Source organism: Mesoplodon mirus, assembly GCF_964341445.2.
Source record: "Mesoplodon mirus genome assembly, chromosome: 15".
NCBI classification, from domain to species: Eukaryota; Metazoa; Chordata; class Mammalia; order Artiodactyla; family Ziphiidae; genus Mesoplodon; species Mesoplodon mirus.
In genome coordinates, this window is record NC_138991.1 from 4,147,706 (window position 1) to 4,171,272 (window position 23,567).

The following is a 23,567-nucleotide window of genomic DNA, read 5'->3' on the forward strand; positions in this document are numbered from 1 at the left end:
AAGAAAGCTGGAGTAGCAATTCTCATATCAGACAAAATAGACTTTAAAATAAAGACTATTAGAAGAGACAAAGAAGGACACTACATAATGATCAAGGGATCGATCCAAGAAGAAGATATAACAATTGTAAATATTTATGCACCCAACATAGGAGCACCTCAATACATAAGGCAAATACTAACAGCCATAAAAGGGGAAATTGACAGTAACACCTACATAGTAGGGGACTTTAACACCCCACTTTCACCAATGGACAGATCATCCAAAATGAAAATAAATAAGGAAACACAAGCTTTAAATGATACATTAAACAAGATGGACTTAATTGATATTTATAGGACATTCCATCCAAAAACAACAGAATACACATTTTTCTCAAGTGCTCATGGAACATTCTCCAGGATAGATCATATCTTGGGTCACAAATCAAGCCCTGGTAAATTTAAGAAAATTGAAATTGTATCAAGTATCTTTTCCGACCACAATGCTATGAGACTAGATATCAATTACAGGAAAAGATCTGTAAAAAATACAAACACATGGAGGCTAAACAATACACTACTTAATAATGAAGTGATCACTGAAGAAATCAAAGAGGAAATTAAAAAATACAAATGACAGAAACAAATGACAATGGAGACACAACGACCCAAAACCTATGGGATGCAGCAAAAGCAGTTCTAAGAGGGAAGTTTATAGCAATACAATCCCACCTTAAGAAACAAGAAATATCTTGAATAAACAACCTGACCTTGCACCTAAAGCAATTAGAGAAAGAAGAACAAAAAAACCCCAAAGTTAGCAGAAGGAAAGAAATCATAAAAATCAGATCAGAAATAAATGAAAAAGAAATGAAGGAAATGATAGCAAAGATCAATAAAACTAAAAGCTTGTTCTTTGAGATGATAAACCATTAGCCAGACTCATCAAGAAAAAAAGGGAGAAGACTCAAATCAATAGAATTAGAAATGAAAAAGGAGAAGTAACAACTGACACTGCAGAAATACAAAAGATCATGAGAGATTACTACAAGCAACTCTATGCCAATAAAATGGACAACCTGGAAGAAATGGACAAATTCTTAGAAATGCACAGCCTGCCAATACTGAATCAGGAAGAAATAGAAAATATGAACAGACCAATCACAAGCACTGAAATTGAAACTGTGGTTAAAAATCTTCCAACAAACAAAAGCCCAGGACCAGATGGCTTCACAGGCGAATTGTATCAAACATTTAGAAAAGAGCTAACACCTACCCTTCTCAAACTCTTCCAAAATATAGCAGAGGGAGGATCACTCCCAAACTCATTCTACGAGGCCACCATCACCTTGATACCAAAGCCAGACAAGGATGTCACAAAGAAAGAAAACTATAGTCCAATATCACTGATGAACATAGATGCAAAAATCCTCAACAAAATACTAGCAAACAGAATCCAACAGCACATTAAAAGGATCATACACCATGATCAAGTGGGGTTTATTCCAGGAATGCAAGGATTCTTCAATATATGCAAATCAATCAACGTGATACACCATATTAACAAATTGAAGGAGAAAAACTATATGATAATCTCAATAGATGCAGAGAAAGCTTTGGACAAAATTCAACACCCATTTATAATAAAAACCCTGTAGAAAGTAGGCATAGAGGGAACTTTGCTCAACATAATAAAGGCCATATATGACAAACCCACAGCCAACATCATCCTCAATGGTGAAAAACTGAAACCATTTCCACTAAGATCAGGAACAAGACAAGGTTGCCCACTGTCATCACTCTTATTCAAAATAGTTTTGGAAGTTTTAGCCACAGCAATCAGAGAAGAAAAGGAAATAAAAGGAATCCAAATTGGAAAAGAAGTAAAGCTGTCACTGTTTGCAGTTTATATACTTAAAGTTTAAAAATTTAAAATTTACATAAAATTTAAATTTTATGTCAAATATTCTTATCAAAAAACAAAAAAGAGGAAGGGAAGAAACTTCTAGAGATGATGGATAGGTGTAGGAAAGTGTAGGACACTGAATGTGGTGATGGCTTCATGGTGTACATGTACCTTCAAAGTTGTCAAGATACATATATTAAATATATACAGCTTTTATGTTTGTCAATCATACCTCAATTTAAAAAAAGAAGAGTAAAGAGCAAGAGACTATAAAAATGACCAGGCAGATTTGAAAAATAATTAAATGGAACTTTAAAAATAATTAAATATAATATTGTCAGGAATTAAATTTAAAACTCGACAGACATGTAAAACAGGGGACCAATTAAGAGGCCATTGCATTAGTCCAGGGACTTCTTCTGACCGAGATGATGTAGCAGTGACTAGATGTGCCCTCCCAAATAAAAAAATGGACAAATGTCTAAAACAATGATTCTCAGGACATTAGACACCAAGCAATGAAAGCAGTGGTCCCTGAGAGAAGAGGAACAGATGAGGTGAGTCTCATGATTGCCTTGGCTTCCTGGTGGGGAAACTTTCCAGGTCCAGCAACATTCGTTGAAAAGACTATACTTTTGCCATTGAATTTCCTTTGAACCTTAGTCAAAAATCAATTGACCATGTATGTGTGGTCTATTTCTGTATTCTTTATTCTGTTTCATTGATCTATTTGTCGATTTTGATGTGAATACCACACTGCCTTGAATATTTAAGTTTTAGAGTAACCCTTCAAGTCAGGCAGTGTCATCAAGACAGCGTGGCATGCGCATCAAAATAGACAAATAGATGAACAAATCATGCTGGAACAATTAGGTATCCACCTGCAAAACTAAGAACTTTTATTTATACATCACACCATATACAAAAATTTGATCCTAGGTCTGAATATTAAACCTGAAACAATAAAGCTACAGAAGAAAACTTAAGAGAAAAATCTTTGTGGCTATGACTTAGGCCAAGATTTTTTAGTTATGACAACAAAAGCACAATCCAAAGAAAGAATGATAATTGGAATTCATCAAAATTTAAAATGTCTTCCCTTTAAAAGACACTGTTAAGAGAATTAAAAACAAAAAACAACAAAAAACAAGGCACAGACTGGAAGGAAATATTTACCACTTGCATATCGGAAAAAGGACTTATAGCCAGAATATATAAATAACTCTCAAAATTCAATAAGAAGAAAACTAACAACCCATTTTTAGTGGGAAAAGATGCAAACAGATATTTCACCAAAAAAGATACATAAATGACAAATAAGCACATGAAAGGATAGTCAATATCATCATTTATTAGGGAAATGTAAATTCAAACTAATACAATACCATTAGACATCTATTAGAATGACAAAAATTAAAAAGAATGGCCATACTAAGTGTTGGCAAGGAGGTGAAGCGGAAGCTGTCACACACTGCTCATGGAAATGTAAAATGATACAACCACTTTGGAAAACAGCTTGGCAGCATCTTAAAAAATTAATTATGCTTCTACCATATATGATCCAGACATTCCACTCTTCAGTATTTACTCAAGAGAATTTAAAGCTTATACCCATACAAAGACTTGTATATGAATATTTATAGTAATTTTTATTTATAACAGCTCAAAACTGAAACAAGCCAAATGTCTACCAACAAGTGGTTGTATAAATAAATTGTGCCATATCCACACAATGGCTTACTACTTAGGAATGAAAAGGAACAAATTACTGATACACACAACATGGATGAGCTTCAAAACAATCATATGGAGTGAAGAAAAAGCCCAGCCAAAAAAAAAAAAGGTGGGGGAGGGAATGTATATATTGTCTGCTTTCATTTTTATAAAATTCTAGAAAAAGTGAAATACTCTATAGTGACAGAAAGCACAGCAGTGGTTACCTGGGGGTGGGAGGGTGGCAGAGTGGGCAGGAGGAAAGAATTACAAGGAGATACATGGAAACTTTGGGGATTGTGAATACGTTTACTATCTTGATAGTGTTGTTGGTTTCACCAGTGTGAACATGTCAAAACTTATTATATTGCACACTTTAAATATGATTAATAATATTAAAATTCAATATATGTCAATAGTGCTTTGAAAAAAACACTCAGTGGATTAAGAAAATTAGTAACATTTTAAAGATACATCCAAACAAAATATCTAGATTATAGCAGGGAGAGACAAAGTTGTTGAAAATAGAGGTTAAGAGACATGAAAGACAGATCTAAGATGCATATTTCAATGTTCCAAAGAGGAGGGAGACTGGGATGGAGGCAACATCTAAAGAACAATGGCTGAGAATTTTCCAGGTAGACATCAATCCAGAAATTATAGAAGCCCAATGGATTCCTAATGGAATAAATTAAAGTGACGTGTACCTGGATACATCAAAGTAAAAGTATGGAACACCAAAGAAGATCTTGAAAGTAGCCAGAGATAAGAGACCTTCAAAAGACAGATGAGTAGACTTCTAGCTGACTTCTCACCACAAGATAGAAGCCAAGTGATGATGCAATAACAACTTTTTTTTTTTTTTTTTTTTTTTTTTTGCTGTACGCGGGCCTCTCACTGTTGTGGCCTCTCCCGTTGCGGAGCACAGGCTCCGGACGCACAGGCTCAGCGGCCATGGCTCACGGGCCCAGCTGCTCCGCGGCATATGGAATCCTCCCAGACCGGGGCACGAACCCGTATCCCCTGCATCAGCAGGCAGACTCTCAACCACTGCGCCACCAGGGAGGCCCGCAATAACAACTTTGATGGACTGAGAGGAAATAACTGTCAACCCAAAACTGTGTACCCAGAAAAAATATTTTTCAACAAGGATGAAATACATGCACTTTCAGGCTAATAAAAACTGAGATTTTTCTTCTCTAAAGGAAATTCCAAAGAATATACTTCAGACAGAAGAAAACAATCCCAGAAGGAAGATCCGACATGCCAAAAGGAATGAAGAGGCAAGATATTTGCAATTATGCGGGTAAATATAAATGAATGGGCTTAAAAAGTCAGATAATAGACCTGGAAAAATATCTGCAGGGTTTCCCTGGTGGCACAGTGGTTGAGAGTCTGCCTGCCGATGCAGGGGACACGGGTTCGTGCCCCGGTCCGGGAAGATCCCACATGCTGCGGAGCGTCTGGGCCCGTGAGCCATGGCCACTGAGCCTGTGCGTCCGGAGCCTGTGCTCTGCAACGGGAGAGGCCACAGCAGTGAGAGGCCCGCGTACCGGAAAAAAAAAAAAAAAAAATCTACAGTATATATAACAGGCAAAGAATATATGCAAATCTAGGATATATACACAATCCTACAAATTCTGGGTGGGCAAAACATTAAAAATCTGCTCCTAACAAACATAAGTAAGAATATGGGAGCAGGGAAAACTCTCACTGTTAGCTGGAGGAAACCTACAGTGACACAAGCACTCCAGAGAGTGATTTGGTAATAACTTGTAAAGTTGAAAATGTGATTATCTTATAACCCAGTAATTCCATTTTAGGTATATTTCTTAGAAAACTTCTCACATTGTGTCTAAGGAGGCACGTATAAGCATGTTCATTGCAAAGTTAGCACACACACACAAAAAACTGGAAATGATTTAAATGTCCATAAATAGGGGAATGGAAAATACAGTGTGTTATTTCCATGGGATAGAATACTCTACAGCAATTAAGATGAATGAATTTTATCTGTATGTACCAAACAAGGCTAGATTTTCAAAAACACAATATGGAGTTTAAAAATCAAACTGAAGGATGATAAATTCAGTGTGAGATGTATATATATATATATTTTTTTTCTTAACAGTGTGATATATATATATATATATATATATATATATATATATATATATATATTTAAAGACACCAAACAATATTATATATTAGTGGATACATTGATTTGTAAGGTATGAATCCATGGATGGAAACAAACACACATAGAAAACAAACGTATGGTTACCAAAGGGGAAAGAGGGGTGGCGGGGGGAGGGATAAATTAGGAGTTTGGGATTAGTAGATACAAACTACCATATATAAAATAGATAAACAACAAGGACCTACTGTAGAGCACAGGAAACCATACTCAATATTTTGTAGTAATCTATAAGGGAAAAGAGTCTGAAAAAGAATGTGTGTGTGTATAATGAATCTCTGTGCTGTACACCTGAAACTAACACAATATTGTTAATCAACCATACTTCAATTAAAAAAAAAAACTAGGGCTTCCCTGGTGGCGCAGTGGTTGAGAATCTGCCTGCCAATGCAGGGGACACGGGTTTGAGCCCTGGTCTGGGAAGATCCCACATGCCACGGAGCAACTAGGCCTGTGAGCCACAACTACTGAGCCTGCGCGTCTGGAGCCTGTGCTCCACAACAAGAGAGGCCACGACAGTGAGAGGCCCGCGCACCACGATGAAGAGTGACCCCCACTTGCCACAACTAGAGAAAGCCCTTGCACAGAAATGAAGACCCAACACAGCCCCCCCCAAAAAAAAACTAAAAAGAAAAAAAAATGGGAAAAAAAGACACTAGGGAGAAGTGGGGACTGAGGCAGGCTGCAGAGCACAGGCACTGTCCACAAGCATAGCTGCTGCTCAGCCCCAGCCAGCTGCTACCCTGCAAGAAGACAGGCCCAATATCTTCAGAGCTTCAGATATTTTAAGAGAAGCCGAAATCCAGGTTTATATGTGAAATCTCCTGACATTTATTATTTGGATACTAAGCGTCAAAATTTTCAACAATGTTGCAGCCCAAATAAGATTCTTACATGGGCTGTTTGGCCCCAGGGCTGCTGATGGGTTTGCAAGGCATCCTGGAGAGACATCTCCAGGCCTCTCGGAGGACCAGCCTGGGACCATCAGCCTTATTTGGGAATGTTTCCCCAACGGCCTCCACGTGTAGACACCTGGCACCTAGCAGGTGCACAATGAATGTCTGTTGAAACAGTCAAGTTCCAGGGTTGGGAAGGAGGGAACTGTAAATGAGGCACCCCACCTTTGTCCCCCTCCCCACATCTCCCGGGACTCTGACTGAGGCCTGGAGACTTCAGGTTTGCCAGCTGTCACTCAGATGTAGTTTAGTGCTTTGTGGGAGCAAAGCCACGTGCCAGTATCCCTGAGCTCCCGGGATGTGGTTTGGGTGATGTAAAGCATTGCTCTCCAAGCTAGCTCACTGGACCAGCATCCTCAGCATCACCGGGGAGCATGTTAGAGATACAGAATCTCAGGCCCCATCCCAGACCCACTGAATTTGACCCAGCATCACAAGAAACCTCCAGAAAACCCTAGGTGACTCTCATGTCCATTACGGGCTGGGAGCACTGGGGCAAGCTGCTGTTTGGCACTTGGGCTCTGGAGTAAGGCTCGCTGGTTCAGATCCAGGTCCTTGGGGAAGTTGCCTGACTTCTCTGTGTGTCTCAGTTTCCTTGAGAGAAAAATGCTGTGCCTGGCACACAGCAAGCCCTCGGCGATGCCAGCTCTGGAAACGTGGTCCTGGCAGACAAGTGAAAGGGGGTGCAGGGGCCTCAGAGGAGGGTATGTCATCTCTGGCCAGTGAGAGCCTGAGCAGCTGTAGGCAAGCATTAGGAATTTGTGTGGCCTCTCGACAAATACCTATGTCTGGACCAAACACTGACAATAGGAGAAGGCCAGGCATTCTAGGAAGGGGAGATTGAGGGTGCAGGAGAGCCTTGGGGATCCGGGTTCAGAGTGTAAATAGAGTGTCAAATAGAGAATAGGCAAGGGCTGGGACCATATGACATCACACTGAGAGGGAGGGGGGCGACCATGGGAAAATGGGACCGAAAAGCTTTGTGGGGCGGGGGGCCGGGGTGTTGGAAGGAGGAGGGTACACAGTGGGTAACCTGAAGGGTTTTGAGCAAAGGAGCGAGACAATCAGAATGACGCGATGAAAGAGGGGTTTTAAAATCCATCTGCCCCCCCCCACCCCGCATTTGCAGTCAGGAGATTATGTACGTGCACAGATCACGGAGAAAAGCTTAGAAGGGCATACACCTAAACGTGATTGTCTCCGAGTGGTGAGATCACTAGGATGTTTTATTGTCTTCTCCTCACTCATCTGTATTTTCTAATTTTTCTGCAAAGGACATGCATCACTTGCATAATTAAAAAAGCAATAAAAGCTGTAAATAATTAACATGCTCTCTCTTCAGGACTTAAACTGGATGGATGTGTTTTCAACTCAGTTATTTCGAATATTTGCTGGATGCCTGGCCTTAAAAAAGGCACCACTGAAAAACACACAGCCGGTAGACTGATGGGGAAACACATTGAGTCCTTTAACCATGAAACTCTAGACCCCAGTTCCTAACCAGGACTCTGTCTCTCTCTCTCCCTGGAACACAGAGATGCCTTTTGAATCCCTTGTGAAGTTTTCCTTGGGGGTTTATTGAAATCGCAGTTTGCAGTTCCTGACACTGTGGGCACACGGGGAAATGACAGAGGTGGCCACACACCCTACCTTCTGGAGCAGATGCTCAGTTGTTTCTGCTTGCTGCTCCCACGAGGCATCTTTGTCCTCCTATGAGGCCATCCTTTCTTCCGTTCTGGCTCAGACATCCAGTCCTGGGATGGCATCCCTGGGGCTGTTGGGTCGGAGAGCTGAAAATACCAGGCACGCTGGCGTCATATTGCTCACAGCCCTCATGGTGGGAACAACACAGAAGGGTTCTCTCTCTGCAGACAGGATGCCTGTCTGGGGAAATCGGGCATCGAAATGCTGCATTGCCAAATGGTCTGCGCATTGCTGGGCAGAACCTTCTGGAATCCTGCCTGGGCTGGATCCACAGAAGAAAAAGCCCAGACCTTTGGTGATGACTGGAGGTCTAGGGAACACCATGGCCAGCTCCTTTCCCTCCTCCAGGAATGCCCACACCCAGTACCTGATGGCCTTGTGGAGGAAGGAGGCTAAGCTGGGCCTTGGATTCGCCCTCTCTCAGGCCCAGCACATTCTTTCTTAACCCCCCACTCTCGGGATGAAGGCAGTGTTACCATGAGAACAGCCTTCAAGCTCTGGGACACAGACCCTGTTGTTCCACACGATTAAGTTACAACTGAGGCTGCAGGATCCTCTTCAGTCCCCCTGGCCCAGGACATCCCAGAGCAGGACAACACCCTCAATTATACAATCCAGATGCATGGAGTCGCTCTCAAGATGGGACTACAGGGACTTCCCTGGCGGTCCAGCGGTTAAGACTCTGCGCTTCCAAGGCAGGGGATGCAGGTTTGATTCCTGGTGGGGAAATAAGATCCCACATGCCACGAGGCATGGCCCTCCCCCCCCAAAAAAGATGGGACTATACATTTATTTAATCACCAGTGAGAACTCTTTAGAGCACCCAGCTCCTTTCCCGTTTTGCCACTGCTCCCAGGAAACTCAGGGGTAAGTTGAATCTGACCATAGCAGCTATTTTCTCTGGAGTCCCTGGTATGATAACTATCTCCTTCTAAGAGTTTTTGTCTGGAGTCTATCTCTCAAAAAGGGTTTCTGATTTATAAGCTCCCCTGACCAGTGTTTCATTTTTACTGTTTGCCTCTGCTACCAGGAAGCTCAGCATTAAGGTTTACGTCAAGTTATGGAAAATCTCACCCGGAGTCTTGGGTACAGTCATTCTGTCCTTTGAAACTACTTTTTTCATGATTTTCTTTTGTTTTATTTTACATGTTGCACCTTTTTTCTCTCCCTTGGGAGCAGGCTGAGAAGATGTTATAATGGACAGCAGATGCTACACAGGATGGCTTCATACTTTTCCTCCATCGCTACAAGTCCTGCCTGCCAAGCATCCTCCCTCAGCCCCCAGGGCCCTGGGACAAAGCTGGGTATTACCTTCAATGTCTGCGTCTGCCCTCCTCCTCCAGGGCTTTTCCTGGTCCATCCTCCAGACACTGCTTTGCTGGCCGGCTGGGCATCAGGACCCTCACCCGGGAGGCTGCCAGCAGGGAAATGCAGCGCCAGGTGCACGGAAGCGTCCTTTTCCTTCTGCTCCAGCGGCAGAGGGAGGCTGCGGCTCAGGCAACACCATGTGAGCCGGGGCTCAGCCCTCAGCGAGGGGAAAGGCCCCTGGGCCCTGCAGCTCCCGGGGGTCTCCACGGGCGCACACGAGGCCAGCTCAGGCCAGCCCGGGGGTGGGAGGGCCGAGAGGGAGGGGCCGGGCTGGCGGGAGCAACCGGCACTAAGCCCAGCTAGTGGCCCTGAAGGAGGGCCCCGCGGGGCACTCTCGGGAGGCCTCCCCAGCTCCCCAGTGCATTCCCAGGGATGGAGGACGCCCCCAGAGGGCCTGGCCCGCACCCAAGTGTTGCTGCTGCAGACTTGTGGGGTGTCATGGGTCCTACTCCTCGAAGAGTCACACGTTGGCGTGGGCGGGAAGGAGGCTGCCCCCCTGGGGACCCCAGCTGCTGGGGTGCCAGTGTCCAAGCCTCCTTTCTCCTCTCCCTGCACCCCCTTTCTCCTGTCGCACGGCGTGGACAAGCTGGGGTCCTCCCCGAAGCTGTCTGCTCCACCAGGGGCCTGGCCTGAGGTTGGGCTGGGAAGCAGGGGTGCCTCCAGCCCTGACTCCATAAAGGATGCCCGTTCCTCAGGTCCCTCTCTCCTGCAGAGAAGGCCCCGGCCTTGGTCCGGCTTCTGGGGGACGAGCGGTGAGTGACGGGTCTCTCCCTGGGGTAACTTGAGGAGGTATTGTGGGGGGAAGGCCACGTCCACTGGGGCAGCGAGGACACTGGGGGCCCGAGGCTGCGAGACCAGCTGGGAGGGACACCCGGGGGCTGCAGCTGTAGCACGCGGCCGAGGCTCCGTGTCCCGAGGCCCTGCCCACCTCAGGGCCCCAGCCCTGCCCCTTGCTATGCAGTTGCCACCTCCAGGCAGCCCCCCTGGCTTTTCCCCCGGGTCACTGTCCTGTTTCTGAGGGGGCGGGGAGGCAGCCTGCATGGGGCCCCCCGGGGTCTCTCCTCCTGCTCCCAGGGGCTCCTGGCAGCTTAGCGCCTCCACCTTCAGCTTCTTCCTCTCCGAGGGGAGCTTGTCCTCTGTGGGCTGGGGCTCCCCGGAGCTCCCTCCCGGCCGGCTCGGGACCACGTGGACCTGCTGACAGGTCTCCTTGGCGTCCCCTCCGCCACCCCGGGTGCCACCTTCCAGCTTGGGGTCCGGCAGACCCCGCCCGGGAGCCTCTAGGTCACCTCCTTTGGGAGGACTGGGTGCCGGCAGCAGCTGACACCCCAGCTCCAGCCTCCCGTCTGGGGGAAGCAGAGTGCTCTTGCTGCCCAAGCAGAGGGGTCCTCCGCAGCTGAGGGCGGGGCGTGAGGCAGCCCTGTGCACACGGGGCTGGTCCCTGCCTCCGGCTCTGGCCACCGTCTCCCTCTGCTTGGGGGGCTCAGTCACCAAGAGGCCCTCCCGGGCCGGTGGGCTTGCACAAGGCGCTGGCCTGGCCTGCACGGCAGTGTCCTCGGGGCCCGGGGGCCTCCTCCCGTCCTGGGAGGGGGCTGCACGTCCGCCACCCCCTGCATCCTGCTGGAGAGGACGGTCCAGCTCGACCCCACCGCCCGCTGGGACCTCCCTAGCCTTCTTGCCTCCGTGGTGGCCGGCTTTCGTCTTCTGGTAGATGCTCTTGAACGTGTCCTTCCCGTACACCTGCCACTTCTCCTGGGAGAACATCTTCAGCCTCCTCTGGCCGCGTGGCTTACCAGCCGCCTGGCCCTGGCTGGCCTGTCCCTCCCCCGCAGCCAGTCTCTTTCCATCCGGGTCCTCCGCCGGGGCCGAGGCGTCTCCTGTCGGGGGACACGGCAGGTCCTCCACCGCAGCCTGTCTGACCAGGGCCCGGGGGTGACCGCCAGGGACATCGGCCAGTCGGGCGGGGGCAGGCCTAGGGCTCAGAGGCTTCTGCCTCCGGGACCAGGCGTCCCGGGGGTCCGGCGGCTCCGGCCACATCCCCGTGCCCTCGACAAAGGGCAGCGAGTTGCTCCTGGTGACAGGCACACATTCGGTGCCGGTGGAGAGCTGCGTGGGGACCGAGTGGAAGAAGAGGGGCCGCGCCCTGTCCTGGGGTGCGCAGGTGGAGCGCGCGGCGCGGAGGGCGGCAGGCGTCCTCCTGGGCTCCGGCGGCCGCAGGTCGAAGTGGAAGGAGTCCTTGTAGGTGTAGGGCATGGGCAGGTCGATGCTGCCCTGCTTGGACAGGACTGTCTTGCGGGGCCGCACGTGGGCCAGCTGGGGGTCGTCCACCACGGCCTGGTTGTGAGAGATGAGCCTGGCGATGCGCTCCTCCAGCCGCCTCTTTTCCAGCTCCAGGACGGCCGCTCGCTCCGCGCGCCCGGGCCCCGGGCCTCCCTCGCCCTCAGACTCGGCGCTGTGCTCGGACAGGCTGTGCAGGGGGCTGCCGGCGGCCGGCGGCTGCTCTGCGCTGTCCGAGCGGGACAGGTAGCCCGAGTCGGTGCTCTCGCACTTCCGCAGCCGACCCTCCGAGGGCTTGGCATCCCCGGGCTTCTCCACCTGCTGCTGCTGCTGCTGCACGGAGCCTGGCCTGCTGGCCGTCGGGGACCGCTGCTCGGGCAGCTTCCGCCTCGACTGCGAGCTGGCCAGCGGGAGCCCGGGGGCAGAGTCTGCAGGGGCCTCCCTGACATCGAACGTGGACCCTGGACAGGCAACAGCGTCCAACTTCAGGTCCAGGTTCTTGGCAACCGGGGACAGATGTGCCTTAGGCAGCAGGCAGTGCCCAGCGGCCTGGGCGCCCGGAGAAAGGGGTCTCTCTGATCGTGCCCCGTGGGTCCCAGAAGGCACTCCGGCCTTGTCCCCTTCCTCCGAGAGGCTGCTTCCCCCGCCGTCCGACTCCAAGGACAGCCTGGAGTTGTTGAGGTGTGTCTGGGTCCGTCTGTGCTTGTACAGGTTGCTCTGGGTCTTAAAGGCGATGCCGCAGGTGGCGCACGGGAAGGGCCTCTCACCCGTGTGGGAGCGGATGTGCTTCTCCAAAACGCTGGGCTTCAGGCAGTCCCGGCCACAGTGCGGGCACAGGTACTTGCCGGCGTTGCGCACCTTGCCGGGGCTGCCCAGCGTGGGCCCCAGGCCCGGTGACAGGATGGGCAGGGCACCCACGAAGCTCACGGCGAGCGCTGGGCCCGCTGGCTTCCCCACCTGGGTGGGGCCGGGCCCTTCAGGCTGCAGCAGGGGGCTGAGAATGAAGGGCACACTGGCCCCGTCCACGCTGCCTGACACGAGGGGGGCACGTGGCTGGAGGCCCCCTGGAGGCACTGTGTGGTACAGGGGGATGGGCAAGGCCTTCAGGAAGAGGGTGGGGGCCAGGCCCTGCTCTGGGGGCAGGATGATGGGGCCCAGGGTCAGGTGAGGCGAGGCCTGCCCACCTGGGGCCCTTGCGGGGCCAGAAGCAGGAGCTGGCTGGTCCCTGGCAGGCGAGGCAGGGCAGGTGACTTCTGGCACCTCCATCCCACATCGTCTGGGTGGCCCAGGATGCCGGGCAACCTGTGAGCAACAACCAAACTTTACTATGGGTAACTCTCTTCTCTCATTATGCAGTAAACTCTTCCCTAACCCCCATCAGGCATTTCGTCACCTCCACTGAAGCCACAACAATCCCCCAAGAAAAATACCCTTATCCCCATATAAGGAAAGGGGAAACTGAGGCTCAGAGAGTGGAAGTGACTTGTCATGCAGCTGATATGTGGCAAAGAAAGGTTCAGACCCAGGTCTGTCTCAATCCTATCTCATTTAATACGCCCAAAGGGAATTCTCTTTATTTTTTTACATCTTTATGGGAGTATAATTGCTTTACAATGTTGTGTTAGTTTCTGCTGTACAACAAAGTGAATCAGCTCTATGTTTACATATATCATCATATCCTCTCCCTCTTGAGCCTCCCTTCCACCCTCCCTATGCCACCCCACTAGGTCATCACAAAACACCGAGCTGATCTCCCTGCGTTATGCAGCAGCTTCCCACTATCTATCTATTAGTATTATTATTTTTTTTTTTGCTCTGTAGCTCCTTTTTTTTTTATCTTTATTGGAGTATAATTGCTTTACAATGGTGTGTTAGATTCTGCTTTATAACAAAGTGAATCAGTTATACATATACATATGTTTCCATATCTCTTCCCTCTTGCGTTTCCCTCCCTCCCACCCTCCCTCTCCCACCCCCGCCTCCCACCCCTCTAGGTGGTCACAAACCATGGAGCTGATCTCCCTGTGCTATGCGGCGGCTTCCCACTAGCTATCTATTTTACATTTGGTAGTGTATATATGTCCATGCCACTCTCTCGCTTTGTCACAGTTTACCCTTCCCCCTCCCCATATCCTCAAGTCCATTCTCTAGTAGGTCTGTGTCTTTATTCCTGTCTTACCCCTAGGTTCTTCATGACATTTTTTTTCTCTTAAATTCCATATATATGTGTTAGCATACGGTATCTGTCTTTCTCTTTCTGACTTACTACACTCTGTATGACAGACTCTAGTAATGTATATATGTCAATGCTACTCTCTCACTTATTCCCAGCTTCCCCTTTCCCCCCACACCGTGTCCTCAAGTCCCTTCTCTACATCTGCGTCTTTATTCCTGCCCTGCCACTAAGTTCATCAGTACCGTTTTTTTTTTTTAGATTCCATATATATGTATTAGCACACGGTATTTGTTTTTCTTTCTGACTTACTTCACTCTGTATGACAGACTCTAGGTCCATCCACCTCACTACAAATAACTCAGTTTCGTTCCTTTTTATGGCTGAGAAATATTTCAAAGGGAATCCTTTTTTGGGGGGGGGCATCTTTTTTTTTAACATCTTTATTGGAGTACACTTGCTTTACAGTGGTGTGTTAGTTTCTGCTTTATAACAAAGTGAATCAGTTATACATACACATGTGTCCCCATATCTCTTCCCTCTTGCATCTCCCTCCCTCCCACCCTCCCTATCCCACCCCTCTAGGTGGTCACAAAGCACCGAGCTGATCTCCCTGTGCTACGCGGCTGCTTCTCAAAGGGAATTCTTGATTCTTCCCCTGCACACAGGTACATGGCAGGCTTGTCACCATTGTCCCCCGACACCCAGCACAGTGCCCTGTGCAGAGGAGACACTCAGAAAATGTGCTGACTTCATGAAAAAGAAAAATCGTGTAGCTCAGCAAGGTCCTCAAAGTCCACAGTGATTCCATGAGCTGGGGCAAGTCCCTTTCCTCAGATGGGACTCAGTTTCCAGGTCTGTAAAATGGGCACCTCCCTAGGGCCCTTCCCACTCTGGAGTTCTGAGTCTCTGCTATTAGATGAGGACAATAAGGAAGAAAACTGACCTGAGGGGACACTTACTAGATTGAGCAAATGAAAATACAAGATTCCTAGATAAATTTGAATTTCAGATAAACAATGCATACTTCCTTAGTATATGTATGTCCCAATTCTTGTATGGGTCTTACTTACACTAGAAAATTATGCATTATTTACCTGGAATCAAAATGTAACTGAGGGGACTTCCCTGGTGGCACAGTGGTTAAGAATCCACCTGCCAATGCAGGGGACACAGGTTCAATCCCTGGTCCAGGAAGATCCCATATGCACAGAGCAACTAAGCCCGTGCGCCACAACTACTGAGCCTGTGCTCTAGAGCCCATGAGCCACAACTACTGAGCCCACATGCCACAACTACTGAGGCCCACGCATCTAGAGCCTGTGCTCTGCAACAAGAGAAGCCGCTGCAATGAGAAACCCATGCAAAGCAATGAAGAGTAGCCCCCAGTTGCTGCAACTAGAGAAAGCCCACGTGCAGCAACGAAGACCCAATGCAGCCAAAAATAAATAAAGAAATTTTTAAAAAATGTAACTGAGCATCCTGTATTTTATCTGGCCACCCCAGCAGGAAAAAAAACACTTCTTTAGCTTCAAGATCAGTCTTGGGTCTCTGCTCAAAGGTGGGGCTTCCAAAGCCCCTCCAAATCCGACAGAGACACAGTTGGTTCCCTTTCAGCCAGGGGTAACAGCTGGGCAAATGCTAGGTAAGGGAACAAGAAAGACCCAGCCATGCTCTTCCAACTGTGGGAGGGAAAGCCAGATGCAATGAGAAAATGTGAACAGGCCCATGGCTACAGAACTGGGGGCCTCCAGACCCTACACCCTCAGGTGCCCATCCCCCAGGGGCTCCATTGGTTGAGTTCCACTTCAACCAATCCCCAGCTTAGCTCCTCAAGAAAAACAAATCCAAATTCCAGCCTTAGCAGCAAGGCTGTTCAAGCAGGGAAAGTAGAAGTCATGGCAGCTCATACCAGCTCACACTGGCTCACAAGAGCTGATTGTTAACTTTTCAGAAGTTTTGCAAGCTAGTTGTTAAATGTGACCATAATTAAAAGTTAAATTATATAGACTTACAATTCGATAAATTATATTAAAAACAAAGCTACTACAACTGGATATTCACATGCAAAAGAATGAAGTTGAATCCCTACCTCACACCACATACAAAACTTGACTCAAAGTTGATCAAAAACCTAAATGTAAGAGCTAAAACTACAAAACTCTTAGAAGAAAACATCGGAGTAAATCTTCATGACCTTGGATTTGACATTAGATTCTTAGATATGACACCAAAAGCAAAAGCAATTAAAAGAAAAAGATAAATTGGACTTCTTCAAAATAAAAAAACCTTTCGTGTATCAAAGGACACTATCAAGAAAGTGAAAAGACAACTCACAAAATGGGAGAAAATATTTGCAAATTGTATACATGATAAATCCAGAATATATAAAGAACACTTCTAACTCAATAACAAAAAGACAAAGAACTCAATTAAAAAATGAGTAAAGGACTTGAATAGACATTTCTCCAAGGCAGATATACAAAGTCCAAAAACACATGTAAAGATGTTCAGTGTTATTAGTCATTAGAAAATGTAAATCAAAACCACAGTATGACTTCACATCAACTAGCATATTAATAATAATAATAAACTGAAAATAACCAATGTTGGTAAGGATATGGAGAAATTTGAACACTTAACCACTGCTAGTGAGAATGTAAAATGATGCAGCCACTGTGGAAAACAGTTTGGCTGTTCCTGAAAAAGTTAAACATGGAACTACCACATGACCCAGAAATTCCGCATCTATGTATATACCCAAAAGAATTGAAAATAGGTATTCAGATAAAGACATGTACATAAATGTTGATAACTGCACAATACAAAAGAGCCAAAAGGTGGAAACAACCCAGATGTCCATCAACTGATGAATGGATAAACAAATTGCAGTCTATCTGTACAATGAGAGGTTATTTAGCCATAAAAAGGAATGACGTATTTATACAGGCTACATCATGGACGAGCCTTGGAAACATGATGCTGAGTGAAAGAAGCCAGTCTCAAAAGGCCACACTGTATGATTCCTTTTACATGAAAAACCCAGACGAGGAAAATTCATACACACAGGAAACAGATGACAGTGGTTGCCAGGGGTGGAGAGGGAGAGGGAGGCGTGAATGCCTAACTGGGAACAGAGCTTCCTTTATGAAAGGAAGTGATGAAAATGTTCTGGAACCACATGCAGTCAGTAGTTGCACAACATTATAATGTACTAAATGCCACAGAATTGTACACTTTAAAATAGTTAAAATGGTGACTTTCATGTTATGTGAATTTTATGTCAGTAATAGAAAAGGAACTAAATACACCAAGCTTATCACTTACTAATTATTTTATTACATCTTAGCACGATCAATGCTCTGGACGTGACTCACGTGGATTGCGTTGGGATGGTGGAAATACTTTGTAACACGGTGGCACTCCACGTCTCCACCTCTTGCCAATTTTAGGTTCAGTAACGTCACGTTCATAGTTTGCGATTGGCCATGGTGGCAGTATTTACACCACAGAAATTGGCAAATGCTACAGTCAGTCCTTTTTTTCTTTTTTATCCCAAGACCATCATTCCCATTCTCTGTTCCTCATAAACCTGTCTACATTAGAGATCTCACAGATTTGAGACCTTATAATTTTATAAGGAAAGATTTAAAGACAGAAATCCCTAGAGATGGGTAGGAGCTATTAGAATTCCTAAGCACTGATGTGAATGGAAGACAAGGCTTCCCTCAAGCTGAGAAAGTTCGAGATGCTTCCCAGGGGAACCATCAGGCCCACCTTCCTGTCCCTGCTCACCAGGCTTGCTGGTGGACACCCCTGAGACCCAGCTGCCAGGTCACTTGGGCACAGCTCCTGGAAGGATCAGATGAAATAACGTGTGAGAAAACACCGAGGGTGGCGTCAGGCACGGAGGAAGTGCTTGGCTCAGTTGAGTTTCCAGTGATACACCATAATATTTTGAACTATTAACTAGCGAATCCTCCCCACCCCACCTTCCCTCCTACCCCTTGTCTTTTCCCCATCAGTCAATGCAGCTGGCTCCCTTCAGTGCCTCCGGGAAGGGATGCCGTTCTCAGGTGCAATTCCCAAGAAAGAAGGTCATTATAAGGATTCTATCTGGGAGGTGATTTCAGGCAATGCTAGCAGGGGGGCGGGAAAGCTGGGGTGAAGGACGCTTTAAAGAGTGTGTCATCAAGCCAGTCCCCACCGAGGGCAGCTGGAGCTTACTAAACTCGGCTGGGGACCAAGAGATCACATAGAACACGTTACCCCACAGGGGACTGAGGGAGCAATGGTGTTCTGGCATGTCCTGCTGGCCAAGGGGACACACCCAGCGGGCTCTGTGGCCCCAGAAAGTCTCATGCCCAGCAATGCTGCCTGCAGCTTGTTCCAAAATGGTAAAATGCAGAGGGGGATTGATGGGCAGGGCCTCCACTGAACTTGCTGTGGCAGAAACAGAGTAAAGCCTGGTGAATTCCAAAGCCCTAAACCCTAAGGGGAATCTGAGGAAGACCGGCCAGTTTTCCCCATCCTCGGGTTGGGAGGAGGTGGGAGGGAAGAGAGTCGGAGGGAGGCGACGAGACCCTCCAGCTTTGGCTTCAGAGGGGACTTGGGTAGAGAGAAGACCTGGGACCTCCATTCCTCGGGGCAGTCGGGAGAGCTCCCGCCCCCGGGACAGAATAGCAATAGCCCGAAGCCCGTGTCCAGGAGGGAGGGAGGGAGGAAGCCCCCAGGGTTCTGTGCCCAGAGCCGGTGCAGCTCAGGATGAATCCCAGAGCACCCAAGGGGGGTCTGAGAGTGCCCGAGAAAATGGGTCAGACCAAGGGTAATGCTGCAGGAGGGGTGACTCAGCGTGGAGCTTGGGGAACTGGGGGCTGAGCACCACCTGTCCCCCGAAAGAAGCCCATCCTCAGGGGAGAGAGAAAAGAATCCCAGAACTGACTGCCTCAGGGTGGGAGGAGCGGGGGCTTCAAAATAGAAATTCCAGAAAAAGAGCGTTACATTTCTGACACACCTGCCACGATGATTATTTTTCTCTCTCTGCAGCCTGTTCTGTGATCACAGCAAAATCGATGCCTTTTAGCAGCAGCTGATCGCTGACTGGGAGGCAGCAAGCCCACCAGCACCTTCCTGGGGGATATGGCACTTTTCCTGGGAGAACCTCAAAGGGCTGCCACTGATGATTCTCACTCTGAACCAGGGAGGCGGCAAGTTGTCTCATCCCCATCGAGCAGGGGGGAAAGTGAGGGCGGGCGCACCAGGGAAGCCTCTGGGAGGACCACCTGTTCAGCGAGACCCACTGCCAAGCGCTGTCCCCGCGCCCGGTCGCCATCACGAGGGTCCATCCTGCAGATAGCTCATCGGACCTCTCGCTTCCTCCCTCTGCCATGCGTGGGCTCCCCACTCCCCGACACCTCCCCCCCACCAAAGCTATGTTCTTCTGAGAGAGTGTGCCACCCCATGGGGAAGGAAAGTGACTATTTCCAAAGCCCCCTTTCTTCAAAGCAACCCACGAGGGGGCCTGGGCAAAAAGAGAACGTGGGAATGCCACAAATAAGTTTTAAAAACTCATGTTTTGGGCCCTGAGAGAGAAGACTATGGAGAATGGATTAAACGTATTCAGCAGATCGAACTTTCCAGAAAGAACGTGGGTGCTGAGACTGTTGTTCTAGTTGCAAGTTTCCCAAACTTCAGTCTGTCCTGCATGCCTGTCAACCGCCGTGCCATGTGTGGGACCACTTGCTTCCTCCCCACCCCTGGGTACCTGGACTAGCATTACGTTAAGAGGGAACTATGGGGCTTCCCTGGTGGCGCAGTGGTTGAGAGTCCGCCTGCCGATGCAGGGGACGCGGGTTCGTGCCCCGGTCCGGGAGGATCCCACATGCAGCGGAGCGGCTGGGCCCGTGAGCCGTGGCCGCTGGCCCTGCGCGTCCGGAGCCTGTGCTCTGCAACGGGAGGGGCCACGACAGTGAGAGGCCCGCGTACCGCAAAAAAAAAAAAAAAAAAAAAAAGGGAACTATGTGCATAAGAATGTGAATGTACTTAGCACCACTGAACTGCACTTAATAATGGTTGAAATGATCTATTTTATGTTATGCATATTTTACAACTTTTAAAAATTAAAAAAGGGGGGGCTATATCATTACCCAATTATCCAAAAACTTATTTTCATACAAAAGCCTGAAAACCTGTTTATATCAGCTTTATTCATAATTGTTAAAACTTAGAAGCAACCAAGATGTCCTTCAGTAGATGTGTGAATAAATAAACCATGGTGAACTTCCCTGGTGGCACAGTGGTTGGGAATCCACCTGCCAGTGCAGGGGACACGGGTTCTAGCCCTGGTCTGAGAAGATCTCACATGCCGCGGAGCAACTAAGCTCATGTGCCACAACTACTGAGCCTGCGAACCACAACTACTGAGCCTGCATGCCACAACTACTGAGCCCGTGCTTCACAACTACTGAGCCCATGTGCCACAACTACTGAGCCTGTGCACCACAACGAAGAGTAGCCCCTGCTCGCCGCAACTAGAGAAAGCCTGCGCTCAGCAACAAAGACCCAAAGCAGCCAAAAATAAATAAATGAATAAATAAATTTATAAAAAATTTAAAAAAAACCATGGTGCATTCAGACAGTGGAATACTATTCAGCATTAAAAAGAAATGACTTTAATTAAAATTTAATTTTAATGACTTAAAAGACTTGGGCTATCAAGTCATGAAAAAACATGGAAGACACTTAAATGCATATTATTAAGTGAAAGAAGCCAATCTGAAAAGGCTGCATACTGTATGATTCCAACTATATAACATTCTGGAAAAGATAAAACTATGGAAACAGCAAGATCAGTGGTTTCCAGGGCTCATCAATTATAACAAAAGTACCACACTAAGAAAAGGGAACCCTCCTACACTGTTGGTGGGAATGTAAATTGGTGCAACCACTATAGAAAACAGTGTGGAGGTTCCTTAAAAAATTAAAAATACAGTTACCATGTGATCCAGCAATCCCACTCCTGGGCATATATCCAGGAAAGACAAAAGCTCTAATTCGAAAAGATACATGCGCCACAATGTTCACAGCAGCATTATTTACAATAGCCAAGACATGGAAGCAACCTAAATGTCCACCAACAGATGAATGGACAAGGAAGATGTGACACATATATACAATGGAATATTACTCAGCCATAAAAAGGAATGAAATAATGCCATTTGCAGCAACATAGATGGACCTAAAGATTATCATATTAAGTGAAGTAAGTCAGAAAGAGAGGGACAAATACCATATGATATCACTTATAAGTGGAATCTAAAAAAGAATACAAATGAATCTATACACAAAACAAAAAGACTCACAGACACAGAAAACAAACTTATGGTTACCAAAGGGGAAAGGAGGTGGGGGAGGGATAAATTAGGAGTTTGGGATTAGCAGATACAAAGTACTATATACAAAATAGATAATCAGGGCTTCCCTGGTGGCCCAGTGGTTGAGAGTCCACCTGCCAATGCAGGGGACACGGGTTTGTGCCCCGGTCTGGGAGGATCCCACATGCCGCGGCGCGGCTGGGCCCGTGAGCCATGGCCGCTGAGCCTGCGCGTCCGGAGCCTGTGCTCCGCAACAGGAGAGGCCACAACAGTGAGAGGCCTACATACCGCAAAAAAAAAAAAAAAAAAAAAAAAAGATAATCAACAAGGACCTACTGTAGAGCACAGGGAAATGTATTCAATATCTTGTAATAACCTATAATGGAAAATAATATATGTATATATCTATGAATCACTTTGCTGTACACCCAAAGCTAACACAATGTTGTAAAACAATTATACTTCAATTAAAAAAAGTACCACACTAAATGTAAGATATTAATAACAGAGGAGACTGCATGAGGGGTGGAGGTAAGTGGTGTCTGGGAACTCTCTGTACTTTCCCCTCAGCTTTCTATAAACCTAAACCACTCTAAAAATTGTCTATTAATCTTTAAAATTAAAAAAATCAAAACAATTAATTTTTTTTTAAAGACATATGTGAAAAGACATTTACTCTCACTGGCCAAGAAGTGCAAATTATATACCAAATGCCATGTTTTGCCTCTCAGAGTTAAAAAAAAAAACCCAACAAATAAATACTTGTAATAACTGGAGGGGAAAAGGGAGGAGGGCTATGTCATTACCAAAAAAAGGGAAGATTCCTATTTTTTCTAAGAATGATGAAAATAAACGTATAATGATTGATCTCTTAAGCTGTGTATCTGTCATTTGATCTAGCACAGCTGAGCGGTGTGGCCCCATACTTTGGGGAAACATGCCTCTAATTTAAGATCTTGACCTGAGATACCTTCAGGCTAGACCCTCCAGACAGATCCCATCTTCCTCCCTCTGCCCTGTGTTCACAGGGTGTAGCCTCCTGTCCTGTGGTGTCTACACCCACAGGTCAGAGTGAGGAGGGAAGAGAGTCAGGCCAGGGCTGGTTCCAAGGCTGCTCTGTCCGTCTACTCAAGGCCACATTTTTGCCAGGAGACATCCCCCGGTCCCAGTTATGGTTCCCACCGTCCCCAGTCCCTGGGGTAACACCGCCGCCCCCCCCCCCGCCAGCCCTCACGCCCCCCCCCATTAAACTCGCCCCACTTGTGCATCCCACTCGCATGTGCATCAGGCCTGCCAGGCTGCAAAGTGAAATTACCACTTAAATTACGTGCATGGGTGAATTTTCCCGGAAAGCGAGAGTATCTCTGACTTCTGTCACATTCTCAAGGGTCTGGAAGGGTCCCTGAGAGGGGGACTACCTAGTTCGGGGCATCACATTCCTGAAAGCAGCTCCGGGACCTGACAGGCCCAAACACACATTGGTCCCCACCACTACTTCACCCAAACTCATTCCGCTTGATTTGCTTGAACAAAGTGAGATAAGGGAACGGGCCAGAGTTTACAAACAAAAACACACCGTGCAGAAGGCTTGTGCGAGTGAATGCAGAAGAGCACCCCGGGCGATGGCCTAATTTTCATACACAAATTACGGGATTTCCCTGTAGACGGTCGATAGCTTTCGGATGTTTGGAAGAAAGGGCGGCTTTGGCAGATGGGAGGCAGGGGGGACTCTGCTCTGGCCCGCTGTCCCAGGGGCTGGGGACGCCTCGGTTGAAGAAGGAAACCCCCTCCAGGTTCACCTTCCAGTTTGACCACTTACCCCCGTGTGGCTTCCGCAAGTTCTTTTAACTTCAGATTCTCATTTGTAAAGTGGGGGTGAGGGGTGGGATCAAGGAGGGTTAAACGGACACCATCTCCAAGCA

General features: G+C 47.5%; 1 protein-coding gene across 1 annotated transcript in view; it reads right to left on the minus strand.

Annotated features, from left to right (window-relative positions):
* The window catches only part of ZNF831 (zinc finger protein 831), a gene marked incomplete at its 3' end in the record, with an annotated part of 96,901 nt that overhangs the window by 58,678 nt on the left and 14,656 nt on the right, over positions 1-23,567 (minus strand). Inside the window, exons 2-3 of the mRNA XM_082644731.1 lie at positions 9,769-13,401; positions 8,404-8,543 (exon numbers count right to left, since the gene is read on the minus strand). Of these exons, the coding sequence (XP_082500857.1) occupies positions 8,404-8,543; positions 9,769-13,365 (3,737 nt within the window). The 5' untranslated portion in view covers positions 13,366-13,401. The remainder of the gene's footprint in view (positions 1-8,403; positions 8,544-9,768; positions 13,402-23,567) is intronic.